This window comes from Pan paniscus, chromosome 2 (genome assembly GCF_029289425.2).
Source record: "Pan paniscus chromosome 2, NHGRI_mPanPan1-v2.0_pri, whole genome shotgun sequence".
Lineage (NCBI taxonomy): Eukaryota > Metazoa > Chordata > Mammalia > Primates > Hominidae > Pan > Pan paniscus.
The window spans coordinates 147,208,109-147,226,231 of record NC_085926.1 but is presented as its reverse complement, the minus strand read 5'-3'; the positions used below and the strand labels follow the sequence as shown (position 1 = coordinate 147,226,231).

The 18,123-nt window shown below is 37.6% G+C and overlaps 1 protein-coding gene across 2 annotated transcripts; it reads left to right on the top strand.

The window, feature by feature from the left end:
- The first annotated feature begins 1,272 nt into the window (after window positions 1-1,272).
- Window positions 1,273-17,798, top strand: TM4SF18 (transmembrane 4 L six family member 18). 2 transcript variants are annotated; one of them, XM_003826483.4, is made up of 6 exons: window positions 1,277-1,577; window positions 1,684-1,877; window positions 4,660-4,749; window positions 10,056-10,198; window positions 12,738-12,918; window positions 13,682-17,798. In XM_003826483.4, the coding sequence occupies exons 2-6, from the start codon at window positions 1,701-1,703 to the stop codon at window positions 13,694-13,696; spliced, it is 606 nt and encodes a 201-aa protein (XP_003826531.1). In that variant the 5' UTR covers window positions 1,277-1,577; window positions 1,684-1,700; the 3' UTR covers window positions 13,697-17,798. The 2 variants fall into 2 exon arrangements, with proteins under 2 accessions (XP_034813477.1, XP_003826531.1); XM_034957586.3 differs by having other exon boundaries at window positions 1,273-1,877.
- Window positions 17,799-18,123: the final 325 nt, after the last annotated feature.

The following is an 18,123-nucleotide window of genomic DNA, read 5'->3' as shown; positions in this document are numbered from 1 at the left end:
AACTGACCATATCATTCCTCTTCTCCCAACCCTGCTCATTCAGCTGACTTGCTCATTTCTGTTAATGACAATTTTATTCTCCCAGTTTCTCGGGCCCAAATGATGTCGTCTTTGACTTCTCTCTTTCTCTTATACCCACATCCAATCTGCCACCAATCCTGTTGGCACAAGCTTCAAAATATATCCCAAATCCAGCTTCCTTTTACCACCTCTGCTGCTACTACCATCATGATCCGAGTCATCATTATCTCTTACCTGGATGGTGGAAATGGCTTCAGAACTCATCTCTATCTCCTCCACACCCTTTACCACCTATTTACAACACAGCAGCCAGAGTGAACCTTTTAAAACATCAAGCACAGTGCCTGCCACATAAGAGATGCTCAATGAATGCTCAACCAACAATGTTATTCTCTTCCCAGTCATCCCAGGAACTCTAGTAAATATGATTTTATGCTGCTTCTATGTGACTGGAAAAAACGTCTAATGCCCAGATTTTTTGATGCACTTAGATCAAAAGCACTAGAGGGAAAAAAAAACCATATCCACAAGGGGGTGCCAAGAAACCTCTTTGGAACCTGGACTGCTAGTTTCTTTCTTTCTTTCTTTCTTTCTTTCTTTCTTTCTTTCTTTCTTTCTTTCTTTCTTTCTTTTTTTTTTTTTTTTGAAACAGAGTCTCACTTTGTCACCCAGGCTGGAGTGCAGTGGAACGATCTCGGCTCACTGCAACCTCCGTCTCCCAGGTTCAAGTGATTCTCCTTCCTCAGCCTCCAGAGTAGCTGGGATTACAGGTGCCCAGCACTATGCCAGCTAATTTTTGTATTTTTAGTAGAGATGGGGTTTCACCATGTTGGCCAGGCTGGTCTCGAACTCCTGACCTCAGATGATCCACCCGCCTCAGCCTCTCAAAGTGTTGAGATTACAGGCTTGAGCCATTGCGCCAGCCCTACCTTTGTTTTCTTAATAGTAGGAAAAATATGCCTTTATTTCTGTTATGATTTTACAGAAAGGTAGAGATAATAGATGCAAACTCTTGGAAGGAAAGCTGTACTGATCTAACCAAGATATTTTGTTTTTCTCATCCACCAGTCACTTTCTCAGTCCTTTCTGTATCCCTTGCAATTTGAACAAAGCTTGGTGAATAGTGTGCACACAAAAAGCACACTAGGTGAAAGACAGATACATAAAGAGGGTAAAGTCAGGACATTTTAACAAACCTATCAAGCTCTAAATATAAACCTCCTTGGTAGTTTTCTCTTTAACCCTCTCTCCACTGTTGGATGAAATTTGCTACATTCAATTCCAGTTCCCACCCCAACTTCCTTCTTAACACAGGGTCAGGGTTAAGCCTTCAGTGCTTTAATCCAGAGGAAAATGACTTATTTTAAAAAGCAGTGAAAAACACCGCATTCCTTTGGCACAGGATGAAGACCAGCTCAGCTCTTCAGTTGTTGATCATTGTCTATTGTTCTCCAAACAGTAAACCAGTATTTCACACTGAGATTGTCGGCTGCGGGTATATTCCAATTCCCCGTCTCCTCATGAATATGAAGTGAAGGGCTCTGACCCTGGAAGTGGTAGGTAATCTCAAAAAAAAAAAAAAAGAGAGAGAGAGAGAAAAGTTCAGGTAGGAAGAAGAAAAATAGACTTTCTGTGACTGTATACTCTTGAAATCTCCCGCAGGTTCTAAGCAGGGCAAAATGGGGTCTCGGAAGTGTGGAGGCTGCCTAAGTTGTTTGCTGATTCCGCTTGCACTTTGGAGTATAATCGTGAACATATTATTGTATTTCCCGAATGGGCAAACTTCCTATGCATCCAGCAATAAACTCACCAACTACGTGTGGTATTTTGAAGGAATCTGTTTCTCAGGCATCATGGTAAGTATGAATTTGGAGACTTGGGAGAGAAGGGGGAGTTGTAATTGAGACTTACTTTGTAAGTAGTAAAAGTAATGAATAATGGAAAAATCATTCTGCTAATCTTGGGTGTAGGATTTGAAAGAGGGATGGGGGTGAAGGGGCAGGTAATCTGCTAGGATTTGGGACATAGCTCTGTTTTCAATAAGCTGCTCAGCAATGCAGCTTCAGTAATGCAGGAAATTAGTCCTAATGAAAGTCTGTGGGACACTGGCCTGTAAAAACAGTATGTTCTCATGAACCCTGCATATCAATTTAAGCTATTTGATCTTCAGTGGCATTACTGTTTTCTAGAACAGATTTTCTGTCTGCACTCATGTTTTTCTAGCTTGAAGGGGCATTAGGACAGCATGAAAAAAAAGCAGAGACTTGGCTATTCAGACAAACCTGCATGTAAATCTAAGCTCTGTCATTTGTTCCATGAGACCTTCAGCAAGTTACTCAGTATCTTTGAGCCTCAGTGTTCTAATGTGAAAAATGTGAATAATGGCATTTACTTTGAAAGATAAAATATATATAAAGTGCCCAGGAGAGAGACTGACATGTAGTAGATAGCCAGTGACTGTTGTAATTATGATTATTAAAGAATGAGCTGTGTTATCATTAAAATAGTCCTACATTAAACCCTAATAATAGAGGGAGTTTTTGAAAAGTAAATTGAATTATCAATGGCAAGAATCCATGAACGTTTTCCTGATGACTTTGTGCTCTTTAAAAATAAACAAACTGATAGTAAATCATGTTGGCAACTCAGAGGAAAAGACAATTTCCTGGTTAAGTCATTTCTAAAAATAGTGCATTATGGACTGTAAGCTAATCAGACCACCAATAATGTAGAAGAAAATTCATTATAATCTATTTCTACATCTTTTAGGGGTTTTTAATTATTATATTTGAATAGCTGTGTTGTAAAGCAATTTTCATTTATTCATTTTGCACATTAAATTAATAAACTTTAAAATATTAATATCCAATGCTATTGATGTTGCTATGAAATAAGTACATAACTAATATTGGCTGCACTACAAATAAATGTCAGTCTTTTCGGGAAGAGTCTGGTATAATATATCAAGATCCATGAAAATGCTTATGTCGTTTGACTCAGTAATCCTACATCTCATCATTTTTTCGGATGAAATCATCCAAAATAAGGGAAGAGCTATGTGTACAGATGTTTGTGGCTGCATTGGTATAATAGTAAATAACTAGAAGAAGCATCTTACAGAGAAGTAGCAAAATAAATTATGGTACATTCACTTCATACAGTGGTGAAAATTATAATTATGAAGATGTAACAACATGGAAAATGCACATTATTTCATGTTAAGTGAAAAAAGACACAATAACGTTGTGGGTAAATTACTATTGCAGCTGTGTCAAATAGACATATGTGGGAAAACACCAGGAATAAATGCATGAAGACTCACGAGGGTGGTGGAATTATGTGTATTTTACCTCCATTATTCTTGACTCCTCTATATTGCAGTTATATTTTAAAACAAAAAAAGAAGGCAGTGTCTCTTTCAACAGTTGATGCCTGAGCAATAAGACTACAGGCTCTAGGTCAAATTATCTCTATCAATATTGTAATGAAGCTGGTTACTATGCTTTGGCCTTGTCTCATCATTGTTTCCCTCAATATGCAATTGCAATAGATGGAAGAGTTGCAAGACATAACTAAGATTAGACCAGAATTTCTTTCAATCTGTCATAACTAACGATGTGGAAAGGAGGGGAATATAGGACTCTTTTGCTTATATTCCATGTAAAAATTAAAACTAGGAAAAGAAACCTGTTCTCTATTTTTTTCATCTTCCAGGAATTATTAAAATATATTACTATAACTGAATCAAATCCTTTTAGGAGAAAGGAGAAGAATATAGGTAAATAATTAAATGAACAAAAAAATTAATGAAAGCTGAAGAAATTTGGAAACTAGAAACATTGGCTACGAAGAGTAAAATAACAGTGAACTCAGCTGTGGGATTCAGTCCTAAATAGTGAGAGTAAAAAAATGGGTGGAGAATTTCCCATAAGCAATTCATGATCTGTATCTAGTCTAACCAGAAATTATAATGAAATTATAATGGTAAAGAAATACATGTTCTTTCCAGAGCTCTGGCCTTTTGCCTAAAATAAAATTTAAAAAAAGGAAATAAGATGCATTGATTCTCCCACTTTGTTGGCTTGATACAGACAAAACACATTGAAACAATTTAAACCTGAGATGGTTTGAATGCATGGGGAAATTGAAGTTACTTTAAAGAGATACGGTTTCAGATTAACTGAGCCTCTCACCTCCATTCCCAGAGGACAGTAAATGAAGAGAGTTTGGCAAACTACCAAGCCTGCTGAATGATTTTCCTTGGTTCTCCACAACTGAGTCATTGAGAAAGGCAGGTTTTGCTGCCCAGGGCGGTATTCTCCTGTCCATCCATTTACTTCTCCTTAATCATTAGCTTTTGATGGTTGCTAACCATGATAATAATAGCTAACATTTATCAGTCACTATGAATCAACCACTATACTCAAAATGTCACATATATTAACTCGTGACAATCTCTTGATACCATTTTATACAGAAGGTGTCTCAAATTCACACAGCTAGAAAGTGACAGAGCTTGGATTCAAATCCATATCTACCTGACCCCAGACTCTACGCTTGAAGACGCTGTCCTCTGATTATAAGCACAAATGTAAACTAGCATTTCATAGCTAACATTTTATGTCTTCCCTCCTATAGATGCTTATAGTAACAACAGTTCTTCTGGTACTGGAGAATAATAACAACTATAAATGTTGCCAGAGTGAAAACTGCAGCAAAAAATATGTGGTAAGAGCAACAGTTTTTTTGAGGATGGTTGAGTGGGCTCCAGCTTTCTTTCCTCTCACTCAGAAACACAAAAATATTGACAGTATTATACCCTCACTACTGTTGAGTACAGTACAGAGATCAAGAGTTTACTGCCAAGATCATCTTCCATTTTGCTTAGTCTTTCCTCCACTTTTGTTCTACTGATGCACTTTCAGAAAATCAGCATTTAAAGATACCTAAAATTAGGAAATAATACTTTTTTTTCCTAACTGAGTTTCCATTAGTCTATTTTTTCTTTACAAACTTTATTGAGGGCTAAATTACATATAATAAGTGGCATCCATTAAAAGTATGCAATATCATGAGTTTTAACAGTTGACTACACTCATGAAACCACCATTGCAGTCAAGATAACAGAATATTTCTGCCAACCCCCAGAGATTAACCTTTGATTTACTTTTTGTCATTATAGATTAGTTTGTATTTTATATATGTGGAATCATACAATATTTGTCTTTTTTATCTGGGTTTTTTCATCCAGGATAATAATTTTTAGATTCATCCATATTGTTGGGTGTATGTGATGTGCATTTTCTAAGTTGGCACTTGAAAAATAATTAAAATAGTATCAGGGTGAATAATACAACCGCATTTTCTAAGCCAGTGCTCCTGCATTTCTACCATTCTCCTTCTCATCCTCTTCCTCCTCTTCATCGTTTATTCACACTTGCATAGCACTTTATAGTTCTTTCACATTTACTCAGTGAATTAAGTCATTATTGCTCCTATTTTATAGATGAAGCACTTGTGGCTCAAAGAGAACAAGTGATTATTAGCTAGGAGTTTTATGATGATATCTGGTAGGCATTTTTTGCAGCAGTGCTTCTACCTGTTAGCTTCATATTGCAATCACCTGGGAGCTTGGAACAACACTAATGCCTAAATCCCATCCCCAGAGTCCCTGATTTAGTTAGTCTGAGGTACAACCTGGGCGTGGATATGTTTTAAATCTCCCCAGGATATTTCAATGCGTAGTCAAGATTGTATGGCAAATTTTCTTTGACCAATGTCTTTTAAAAATTAAATTCGTTGCTTTATTTAGTACTGTGTCCCTTATGGAGAAGAATTGAAAATTTAAAATACACTCTGTGTGTGTGTGTGTGTGTGTGTGTGTGTGTGTGTGTGACCAGTTGACTCAGTCATCCTCCAGTAGCTACTTGTAATATACTTATGGAAGACATTTCAAAATTGCCTAGGGGAAATAATAAATTCAGGTATAGATTCAAGTTATGATACTCAGAGAATTTCTAGAAAACAAATATATGTGATATTAAGTGTATAATAAAAATTAACATGTTCAATTTGCCTTAACTCACTATTAGCACTTCTAGCACAAATAGATGCTAGAAATAGTCTGAAAAGGGTCTTATAATCAGCATTAAATTAGATGACTGACATCTCATTGGGAACAGCAGGAGAAAGAAAGAGAGGATTCTCCGGGTTCCCTTTTTGGCCTTTTCAAGGTAAGTACTAGAAGAGAAGTCCCAATTCAAATGCCCCCAGAAGCCATGTGTGTGACATAAATGAATTAAATGAGCCTGGTAGGCATCAGAGCACAATTTCCATCTAAGGAGGAGAAGGATCTGCTACTGAAGTCCAGCCAGTTGTTGCCATGATGAAGTAGGGCAATAATTCTCAGTTTTCAGTAGAAAGTAAAAATATGGATTTTTATGTAAAACTTTTCAATTGTAAAATATTGGCAATTAATCTTCATTTAAACCAAACAAAGTACATATTGTGGGAAAAATTGAATCTGCATCAGTTTGTAACTTCCAAAATGTAATAAAAATTGATTCATTTCTTGGTTGTTATCTGCTATGGCCTGAATGTGTTCCTCCAAAATTCACATGGAAACCTAATTCTCACTGTGGCGATATTAAGAGGTAGGATGTTTTTTGGAAGTGACTAAGTTATGATGGCTCTTCCCTCAGGAATGAGAGTGGTGCCCTTATAAAAGGGGTTGAGGGGAGTACTCTTACCTCCCTTGCACCATGCGAGGACACACAGAAGGTGCCATTTATGAGGAATGAGCCCTCACCAGACACTGAATCTGCCAGTGATCTTGGACTTTCCAGCCTCCAGAAGTGTGAATAATAAATTTCTGTTATTAATTACTCAGTCTAAGGTATTTTTGTTATAGCAGCAGGAACTAAGGCACTATCCATTCCTACATGGAGTCTGGTTTTCTGCCAAAATTCTTGGACAATTATTCCTGGAAAGCAAATATTGGCCAAATAAGGGCACTTGAAATAATAGCTAATATTTTATTATATTTTATTTTTGAAATCGCCCTGTCACATAGGTACCATTCCTGTCTACATCATCTACAGTTTACAGAAAAGAAAACTATGATTCAAATTCTTATTCCCACTTTATTTTGAGGCTTACCTTGATAGTGCAATGGTATCCGCTCATTAGATTGTGGTGTGTGCGTGTGCCTGTGTGTGTGTGTATGCTATGGTTGCCAGTTTCCCCCAATGAAGAAATTCTTCATTGATCTTCCCAGTGAATATTTTTTCCAGTTTTCCATAAAGAGGATATATTAATGTCATACTCAGTGAAATAATTTTAAACAAAGAAATGTTATTGAGATGATTTTTATTCCTAAAATCACAGGTTTGTTGGTCTTACTTTTTCTGGTCTCAGCTTTTGAATTTATTATCAATTGGTTACTGCATGTTACTATTCTGCTGCCTACTCTCACCCTGCAATCAACATTTCTAAAGCTAATTTTCCCCCCAAACCAAATAACCCTTCTTGGTATCCTTATTTCTGTCTCCTTTTTATCCAAGCCCCAACTCTGTATTTTTTTTTTTTTCATCTCCAGCTACTCATTTCCTCCTTAATGTGTTTTCCTCCAATGTGTGTCTTTGTCACCTCAACTTGCATCTGTCTCCAAGCTGGATCCTTATCTTTGAGGTCTCTTACTTCCAGCTTGTGTGACCACTGCCAGAGCAATCTTCCAAAAGCACATTTTAGGCATATCACTTCCTGCTCAAAAACCAATTACAAGACTTGTTTAAAAAATAGTTTCTGGCCGGACACAGCGGCTCATGCCTGTAATCTCAGCACTTTGGGAGGCTAAGGCAGGTGGATACCCTGAGGTCAGGAGTTTGAGAGCAGCCTGGCCAACATGGTGAAACCCCATATCTACTAAAAATACAAAAATTAGCTAGGCGTGGTGGCACGTGCCTGTAGTCCCAGCTACTCAAGAGGCTGAGGCAGGAGAATCGTTTGAACCTAGGGGGTGGAGGTTGCAGTGAGCCATGAACAGGCCACTGCACTCCCGCCTGGGTGACAGAGTGAGACTACAACCCAAAAACAACAACAAAACAACAACAACAACAAAACCCCAGCTTCTTCCGGGTCTATGGCAGGGTAAGCTCAAAATGAACCTGGAACATCTTGTGCCAGAAAGCAAGAAAATGTTCAAAGAATGACAGGAGTCTGTCAAAGGGCATAGGAGTTGACCTACAGGGATGTTCACATTGGCCGAATTTGGACCATCTGTGCATCTAAAAGAATAATCGCATTTATGGATTATAGCACAATGAATTAGAAGATCCGAGAGTCCAGAAAATATAGACAGAGGCAAAGGAGAGAGGAATGGGAAATGGAAGTTGTTCTGTGCAGAAAAAATGATAACATAAATGCAGAGAAATTATAGCATTATGAAAGCAGCACATTGGAACCGCAGTGATTGCTGGTAATCAATGAATATGAGGATCATCAGTGGATGCTAAATCCATCAGTTGAAATGTTATTAAGAAACAGAATATGACACTGTCTCAAAGCATCACCTTGGCAGTTATTTACTAATTGCCAAGAGGAAAATGTACCTATCCAGGGAAGAGATCTGAAGGATACTCTTAACCAAGAGATCAAACTTAGCACCACCCTTAGCATGAAAGGCCCACAACGTACACCACACCCATTAAGTATTCTCGCTAAAATGTTTGAATTCAATTGTGAGAAAATAATCAGAAAAGCCCAGAATGTGAGACATCTACAAGACAACTGTCTGGGATTCTTAAAAACAGTTTAACACCCCAAAAAACAAAAAGGCAGAAAGACTAGTGTAAATTAAAGGAAACTAAAGAGATGTAATCTTGTACATAAACCTTTATTGGATCCTGTACAAAAAAAATTTAAAAGTTACAAAATAAAAGAATGTTTTTATTCTTAGGAGATGTATGCTGAAATATTTAGGGGTGAAATATCATAATGTCTGCAACCTAATGGCTCAGTAACAAAAACACATAATAAATACATATGCATATATATGTACAGGTGTACATATATACTTTGCATGAATATATACACACATACACACAGAGAAAGAGAGAAAGCACAAACAAATATGGTAAAATATTCATGTAGGTGATTCTAGATAAAGGATATGTAGGGGTTTATTGTACTATACTTTCAATTTTTTTGTAGATTTGACATTTTTTAAGGTTGGGAGGAGGGAAGTCCCTTGCCCTGAAGGATAAAGTCCAGATTTCTTAAGCTGGCATTCAAGGCCAGCTCTGGCCTGGATCTACCAAGCTGTACTCACTTTTTAAGCTACTCAAGGGCTGAATTGTGTCCTATCAACCTTGTTTTCCCAGCGTTAGTACCATGTCAATCTGTCTTCAGAGCCTTTCTCCTCACTCATCTGAATAAACCCCTCTTAGATTAAACCTACTTTCTCACAACTCTGGTTGCACTGATCTGCCTGTGAATAACACCCATTCTCTCTACTCAAATGAAAACACCCCCCTCTCCATCAATCCTATCGTCACTTGAATATGAATATAAATATCAATACTATACCTGATATTTTCCTTTATATTCTTGTAAAGATATTTTAATATCTTTATAAGAGGAAAGCAGAGGTCATAGCTTATAATTCTTAGAGAACCCACTCTACCTAGAAAATAACAGGTCTTCAATAGATAGTTATGGGTTGATTGATCACATCCTTCACTGCATTTTCATAAGAGGAGATCATTATTTTGATATCAAAATTCCACAAGGAAAGAATAAATTTAGTAAATTACCTAGTTACCTCTATGTGATGCCAAACTAAACGTTATTTAAAAACTTATTTTTAAGATCAAATAGGTTTGGATTACTTTTTTTTTTATTTCTATGTGGGCATTTAGTATTGTATAGACTGCATGAGCTTGGGTGAATAGGGGAATGTAGCTATCTGATAATTTATCCACAATATCCCCTTGTCGCATTCTATGGTACTAACCTGCTTCTATGTTTTAATTTAGACACTGCTGTCAATTATCTTTTCTTCCCTTGGAATTGCTTTTTCTGGATACTGCCTGGTCATCTCTGCCTTGGGTCTTGTCCAAGGGCCATATTGCCGCACCCTTGATGGCTGGGAGTATGCTTTTGAAGGCACTGCTGGACGGTAAGGAATAATTCCCCAAACCAAGGAGGTCGGAAAATCAGAAACACCTGGCCTCATGCTCAAGCTCACGCTCATTTTCCATGATCACTTTGGGGTTCCATGTGGCTGTTTTAGTGCAGAATTTTCCTGTTAGTTTACTAATATCCAGACCAATTTGTTCTTGCACAGATCTTTGTTTAGATTTTTTTCTTCAGTCTTTTAATGCCATTTTCATTGAATGTCTTGAGGCTGTGATGGAGCTATCCAAATGAAAGGTGTGTTTCTCCCATACCTCAGATTAAAGTTGTGTGGTTACTATGGTCTGGTCTGGTAACAGCTGGAGCTTATGGCCTGGGTGGATCCAGGAACTCAGTTTTGTTTTATGGCCAGGTTGGACATACGGTCTGTTACAAGTGTGAAAGGGCTTGAGAAGGAGAGAAACCATGGTGCTCTTGGATGGTGCCACTCAGGGCTATAGTAGGAGGGATGATAAAGAGATAGAACAAGGCAGGATGAGCAGGAAAGTGCAGTCTGAGGTCCAGGAACATGATTAGGTGCAGTAGTTTGTGGAATGAGCCAGAGCTTATGCAGCTTATACTGGAGAAGGGTCTAAAGAGGTAGCCTTGCTCAGAAGGCTAGTAATTCAGTCAGGAGTCTCACAACCCAATCCCGGATCTCAGAATGCCTCACACTGGCACTGTGCTGGGCTTATTGGGTTCCCAGCACTGGATGCAGATTAGGAGGTAGCAGGGCCCAGAAAGAAATACAGAAGAGGTCCAGAATTCTAATGGAGTAAAATGAGGGAATGTCTGTACCATTCACTGGGGGAAGTTAAATTTTCTTCTCAACTCTCCATGATTAGCTTTATTGTTCAAGGCCCATGTTCATCTGAGGTCTTACATGTGCATCTAGGCCTACACGGCAGAGCTGCTTCTGTGACTGTAGCTGCCTTCATTCTAAAGATTTTTACATGGTGCCATATACCATGACCTTTCTTAGCAAACATGACTCTCCCTCAGGTCTCTCCTACTTGCACATCCATTTATAGGCTCTCTGCAAGAAGAAAAATATGGCTCTTTTTGCCCGACCCCGCAGGCAGTCAGACCTTATGGTTGTCTTCCCTTGTTCCCTAAAAATCTCTGTTATTCTGCTCTTTTTCAAGGTGCACTGATTTCATATTGTTCAAACCACATGTTTTACAATCAATTTGTACAGTTAACACAATTATCACAGTGGTCCTGAGGTGATGTACATCCTCAACTTATGAAGATAACAGGATTAAGAGATTAGAGTAAGAACAGGCATAAGAAATTATAAAAGTATTCTTTGGGAACTGATAAATGTCCATGAAATCTTCACAATTTATGTTTCTCTGCCACGGCTCCAGCCAGTCCCACCATTTGGGGTCCCTGACTTCCTGCAACATTGCAAGTCATCTTGTTTTAAATTGCTAGATGATCTGTGCAGAGCATGTACTAGGAACAGTCTAGAGGAGGGATCTGGAGGGACTCATTTCCCTGGCAGCTGAGATGGAGATAGGGGTAAATGGGGGTATGAGATAGGTTTAGGGAAATTTAACAGAAAACCACATCTGTATTGTACTTTACAGGTTCCAAACTGTTTGTATACACATTCTTACCAAATATTCACAATAACTCTGGGGTTAGATATTTTAACCCCATTATCAAGATAAGAGTCTGGAGGGCCAGGCGTGGTGGCTCATGCCTGTAATCCCAGCACTTTGGGAGGGCGAGGCAGGCAGATCATGAGGTCAGGAGATCGAGACCATCCTGGCTCACACGGTGAAACCCCGTCTCTACTAAAAAAATACAAAAAATTATCCGGGCGTGGTGGCAGGTGCCTGTAGTCCCAGCTACTTGGGAGGCTGAGGCAGGAGAATGGCATGAACTAGGGAGGCAGAGCTTGCAGTGAGCGAAGGTGCGCCACTGCACTCCAGCCTGGGTGACAGAGCAAGACTCCATCTCAAAAAAAAAAAAAAAAAAAAGTCTGGAGGCCAGAGGGGTAAAGTTCTTTGCTCAACATCCTGCCGATCCAGATACAGGAATTCTGACTTCATATTCAGTGCTCTTTCCCATTGGAGACAAGAGCCATTAACAATATAAAGAAATTCTCAGAGTGCCTCTATTTCCTGGAGCATTAGAAAGTAGAAAATAAATAAAGGTGGGGAAAGAGTAAAAAAGAAGGAAGTAAAAAGGAGTAAAAAGGAAAAGAGTAAAAAAAGAGTAAAAGGAAGTAAAAAGGAAAGAGTAAAAAAGAAGGAGTAAAAAACAATAAAGGAAAGAAATGGAAGAGGGAGAAAGAAAAACAAAGAGGCCATGGGGGTGATAAGGCAAGCACAACATTTATAACACACTAAGTATCTAGCTCAGTGCTATGCATAAGATATGTCCAATATGTGTATCTGAATGGTTTTTAAAATGTATTAATTCATATCTAATAACTATATATTTTAGTTATACAGTAATTTCTCAAACATACAAATGCTTGTAGCTTTCTTCCTTGGACCCAGTATGTAGATTTGGCCATGGGTCTCTCTCAGTTTCCTTACAGATTCTAGCATATGGATTCAGTGCCTGGAACCTGCACATGTTGTGGAGTGGAACATCATTTTATTTTCCATTCTCATAACCCTCAGTGGGCTTCAAGTGATCATCTGCCTCATCAGAGTAGTCATGCAACTATCCAAGATACTGTGTGGAAGCTATTCAGTGATCTTCCAGGTAACAGATTCTCATGGGCACCTGTAGCTCATCCATATTTCCCCCACTTCCCAGGATTCAATGAGGCTTTTTGAAAAGACTCTAGAATTCCATCACTTACCCCCCATTTCTATTGCCCTCATCTTTATTCAAGCTCTAATATCTCAATTTTTTCTGATATCCCAATGTGTCTTGGCTTATCTATAAGGGTTGAATCAACTCAGTAATTGTAAAATCTGCATTTCTTGTTGTATGGTAAGGCTTCATAAGTGTTTTGAATGAGCAAAGTTTTAGTATTCTACATAGAGATAACTCAAAGCATGATGAAATTTTACCATTTATCAAGAATTTTCCTGTTCATAAGTTAAGCAAAGGCTCAGAACCTTATCTCATTGAAATAACTTCTCTTCTGAATGCTGCTACATTCAACTAACAAACCTTTATCTCGAGCGCATAGTGAGTGCTTTTGAAGAAGAAGGGAAATATGTATTTATCCCATTGAAACTACTTCTACTTCATCTGCTAAAATACTAATGTTAATTTAGTTATGGTTGAAACTGCTATCAAGAAGTCCAGAGTGAAGAAAAATTATGAATGAGATGGCTTGTATTTTGTTTAACAACAGAATGTGTAATACCTTTCCTAGCAATTTTTAAGAGATGTTTTTTCTGTTCTATCATATTTTGAATATGAAATATAAGTTTAAGTTGCTACCTGGATTACGGATTACTAATCAAGCCAAGTTTATAACTTTAATCACTTTGTTTTTCCTTTTTTCCTATAGCCTGGAATCATTTGAATAAGGACAAAATGTTTTCCATTATCAAGACATGGCCATCTATCTAAATATTATATCAACTGTGTAGACTTGAGGGCAATATTGAAATGATGGTGCTTTCTGCATTTGGTGTTTATTTGTGAAAAATTTGCAGTCCTCACTGCACATGCAAGTATACCACCCTTCCATTTAGTATGTTTTTTAAGTAATATGCATCAGAAACTTCAGAAATACTTCTGCCCTTTGATCAAACAAATCCATTTCCAAGAATCTGTACTAGGGAAGTAAATAAGAATATGAGAGAAAACTTTATGCAAATATGTATATTGCAACATTATTTAATATTCTGGAAAATTGGAAACACCCCAAAATTCTAAATTCAGAGAAAGGATTAAGTAAAGAGGGGTACACACTGTAAATGTTTTCTGATATTAAAAAAATTAAATAAAAAATAAAGAGTACTACATGGTTGTAAAATTACAGTCATTACAAATGATGTTTTTAAAATTATGAATAATGCTACATCAAAAAGCAGGTTACAAATTCATGTTTACTATATAATTATTTAAAGCAAATGAAACACTAATAATCAAAGTTTAGGATGAAAACTAAATCTAAAAGGAAATATAACAAAATGCCAATTATGCTTGGTTTGGGGCATTGATGACCCTTCTTCCCACTTTTCTATATTTTCCAAGATTTCTTTATTGAATATGTTTTACTATAAATATTTTATAAACTCATATTTTCACTATTAAAATTTTTTTATTTTTCCAAACTTTCAGGCATATGCTCTTTCCACATTCCTCAACATTATTTGCAAACGTCGTGAAATGACACTTCCATCAACATTCAATGAGGAAAGTAGTGATATAGATGAGCCAAAAAGAGTTTTATATAAACTTATACAATCTAAACTCTTGCTCTTCCTTTCTGACTCCTGAGGGTGAGTGTGATGGACTAGAAGAGGTAGCCTTAAAATAAGTGAGCAGCTAGGGAACATGCTCAATGGGCAAGAGAAAATGACCACTGACCAGTCAATACCTGTGTCAGGGGGAGTTACCAGTACCTATATTTATTTTTAAAGTAATTAAAAAGTAGAACACTTACAAATTTTCCACCTATACATGCCATGTCTTCCTCGGGAACAGTAGCCACATCTTATATATTTCCCACCATCCATAGGACCCAGCACACAGTGAAGCCAGTAGGCAGGCACTCAGTGTTGAATGCTCATACCAGGTTTTCTGCTTCCTGTAGTTACCCTGCTGAGCACTGCTTCCATCACAGGTGCACTGGGCCTCAACACTTCTGCCATTTCCCCATTTGTCTCCTCCATGGACATTGTCAACAATGGTCTGTCAACACCTGCTCTGTGCCAAAGCCAGGGAGTAGGCTGGGGGGATACGGAAGAGAATATCTTTCTCCTTGATGCCTGCTGTGCCAACAGCCCCCTTTAAGCCTTGTTCACAGCCTTTGCTGAAACAAGCATCTTGAAAGCAAGCCATGTTATATACTGCATGACCTTCATGCTCTGGGCCCAGCTGACTGAACTGGGGCAGGCCCCAGAGTCATGGGCAGCCTATTGTCTTGCTAATGGCCTCTGACTTAGCCTGGAGTAAAACACAGTCCAAACAAGACTGGTGGTTATTCAAGCATAAGAATTTGAACTAGGAAGCCAAGAATGAAGCAACCGGAGCATTACCATCAAAAAATGATTAAAGGATGAAGAAGGAAGCCAACATTCAGAGAGTATCAGGTTCATGTTAATAATGGTATCATATTAAAAGGAAGATACATGAACTTCTACTCCAAAAGCTCCTAAAACTGCCTTTGCCCATAATGAACAGAATACCCTAGGCCTGGTTTCTGTTGTTGGATTCCTAGATAGTCTTTCTTCTTTGTCACTGTGCTGATCATTTCAGTAAACCCCCCACTAAATCAGTGCAGCTCTGTTTATTGCAACTAAAATGATCCAACCGAAGTCTCCCTTTTCTAGATGTTGGGTTGGAGGGATGCTAAGACAAAGATGCTTAGGCTCCAGAGTTTTACAGAGCTTCATTCAATAACACTCTACCTTCCAAAGAACTTAAATATGAGGTCTGAAGGACTTGGACCAAGAGCAAACCCAAGCTACAGACACCAGGTTGTACTCAGAGTGACCTCTCCCCTCTGACAGCCCAGGATTTCTCTATCAAGTCCATAAGCTAGTCACATCCAGGACCATCTTGTTAAAAATTCTCTCAAAGTCTCCTCAGCCCTCTTGTAAACAGACTTCTGGAAGGTCCACTTCATCAGTTTGTTATATACTTTCAGACTGTCTATCTCTTGTTTAGATTCAGCATGGCACCGTACATTGAATGGACTGTTAATAGATGTTTGCTGAATGACTCCACCACAGCATTGGACACATCAGGGGTACAGCCAAATGCAGCATGATACCTCTATCAGGAAAATTAAATTTTAACACAGCCACCAAATATTCTATATTTGAAGAGTATATGCTAATCATGCAATTTTAAGTAAAAAAAAGCTGAATATGTGTTTTATATCCTTGTGAATTCAAAGTAAAAAGGAAAAAAACTCAAAAACCAAATATATGTATGCAGTTTGAGCCCAAATTTTTAATTAAGTAACCATATAATTACATGTAGACATGTATAAACCTTCAGATATGTAAAGACCAGAAAAATATTTAAAAGTTAATAGTTACATCATCTGTGGTCACAACACCCTGAAAATGCCTAATATTGGAAACTTAAGCAGGGTTGATCCAGGTTATTACTTGGATGGGAGACCAGATGCTATAGGCTGAAAAAAGAAAGCATAAGTATGCACAAGTTAATACTTAATAATTATCTCCTAATGATAGGACTATAAGTTCTATCTCTTTTCTTTACATTGTTCAGTATTTTCAAATTTCCCTTTGAAAATGTGTTATGTACTTGAATTATTAGAAAAAATAAATGTCATTTAAAAAGCAATGGTCCTCTAATTCTTTCTGTAAAATTCATTTAAGGAGTTAAAATAGAAAATATATATAGGTATGTATATGACTGGCCTTCTCTTACCCTTTCCAGAAATAATCTTTCCACTTTTTAATTCTGAGAGTATTATGAGCTAATCCTGATTGAGAATGATTTGTTTTATGCATTTCTGCACTTATTATTTATCTACTGTTCTCCTTGCTTCTATCTCATTGTTATTTTCCTAACTTCTTAAATTGAATACCTAGCTTATTGATTTTCTAACTTTCTTTTTTTCTTAAAATAAGCATTTAAGACTAGACATTCTTTAATTACCACTTTGGCTGAATCTCACAAGTTTTAAAATGTTGCATTTTCCTTGTTTGGTTATAAATATTTTCTAGTTTTCTTTATAATTTATTTTTTGATCCATGAGATTTTTAATGTGCTTTAAAATTTCCAAGTATATGGCTGGGCGCAGTGGCTTATGCCTGTAATCCTAGCACTTTGGGAAGCCGAGGAGGGCAGATCACAAGGTCAGGAGTTCGAGACCAGCCTGGCCAACATAGTGAAACCTTGTCTCTACCAAAAATACAAAAAAATTAGCCGGGCATGGTAGTGGGCGCCTGTAATCCCAGCTACTCGGGAGGCTGAGGCGGGAGAATCACTTGAACCCTGGAGGCGGAGGTTGCAGTGAGCCAAGATTGTGCCACTGTACTCCAGCCCGGATGACAGTGTGAGACTCCATCTCAAAACAAACAAACAAACAAACAAACAAAAAACTTTCCAAGCATATGAGTTTATGTTATGTTTTTATGATTTGAACTTAATTGTATTATGATCGTAGAAAGTGGTCTGTGTGATTCCGAAAATTTGAAAGTTTTTAAGATTTATTTTATGATTACTTTTTGTAAATGTTCTATGTGCTGTAAAAGTATATGTTTTCTCCAGATATTGAGGGCGGAATTCTATATGCGCACTAAAATTAGGTCAAGTTGTTAATTTTGTCCAGGTCTTCAATATTCTGTTTGGTTGTTTGCTTGATTTAGGGTTGCTGTGAGGATTAAATGAATATATATAGAGAGTAATTTTATACTTTTATTGATATACATATCAGAAAACAGTATTCGGCACATGGATATGATTTATAAGTGGCCTATAGCACAGTGGAATAAAGATGTACTTTGGAGTCAAATTGCTTGGGTTCAAATCTGGGCTCTGCCTTATTAGGTGTGTGACTTTGGTCAAGTTTACTTAACCTCTGTGTGCATCAGTTTCTGAGTCTGTAAAACAGGAATAATAATAGGGTTGTTGTGAAGATTAATTGAGTTCAAACATGTAAAGTTCTTAGTGCCTGGTTGACTTAAATCAGAACCCAGGTGCAGTTGGAGCAGATTTGGGATGGTGGGGACATGGAAATGCCACAAAAACAACAGAAGGGGAAGGGGATGGAGAAAGGTCATAGGGTTACAGGGACAGCAA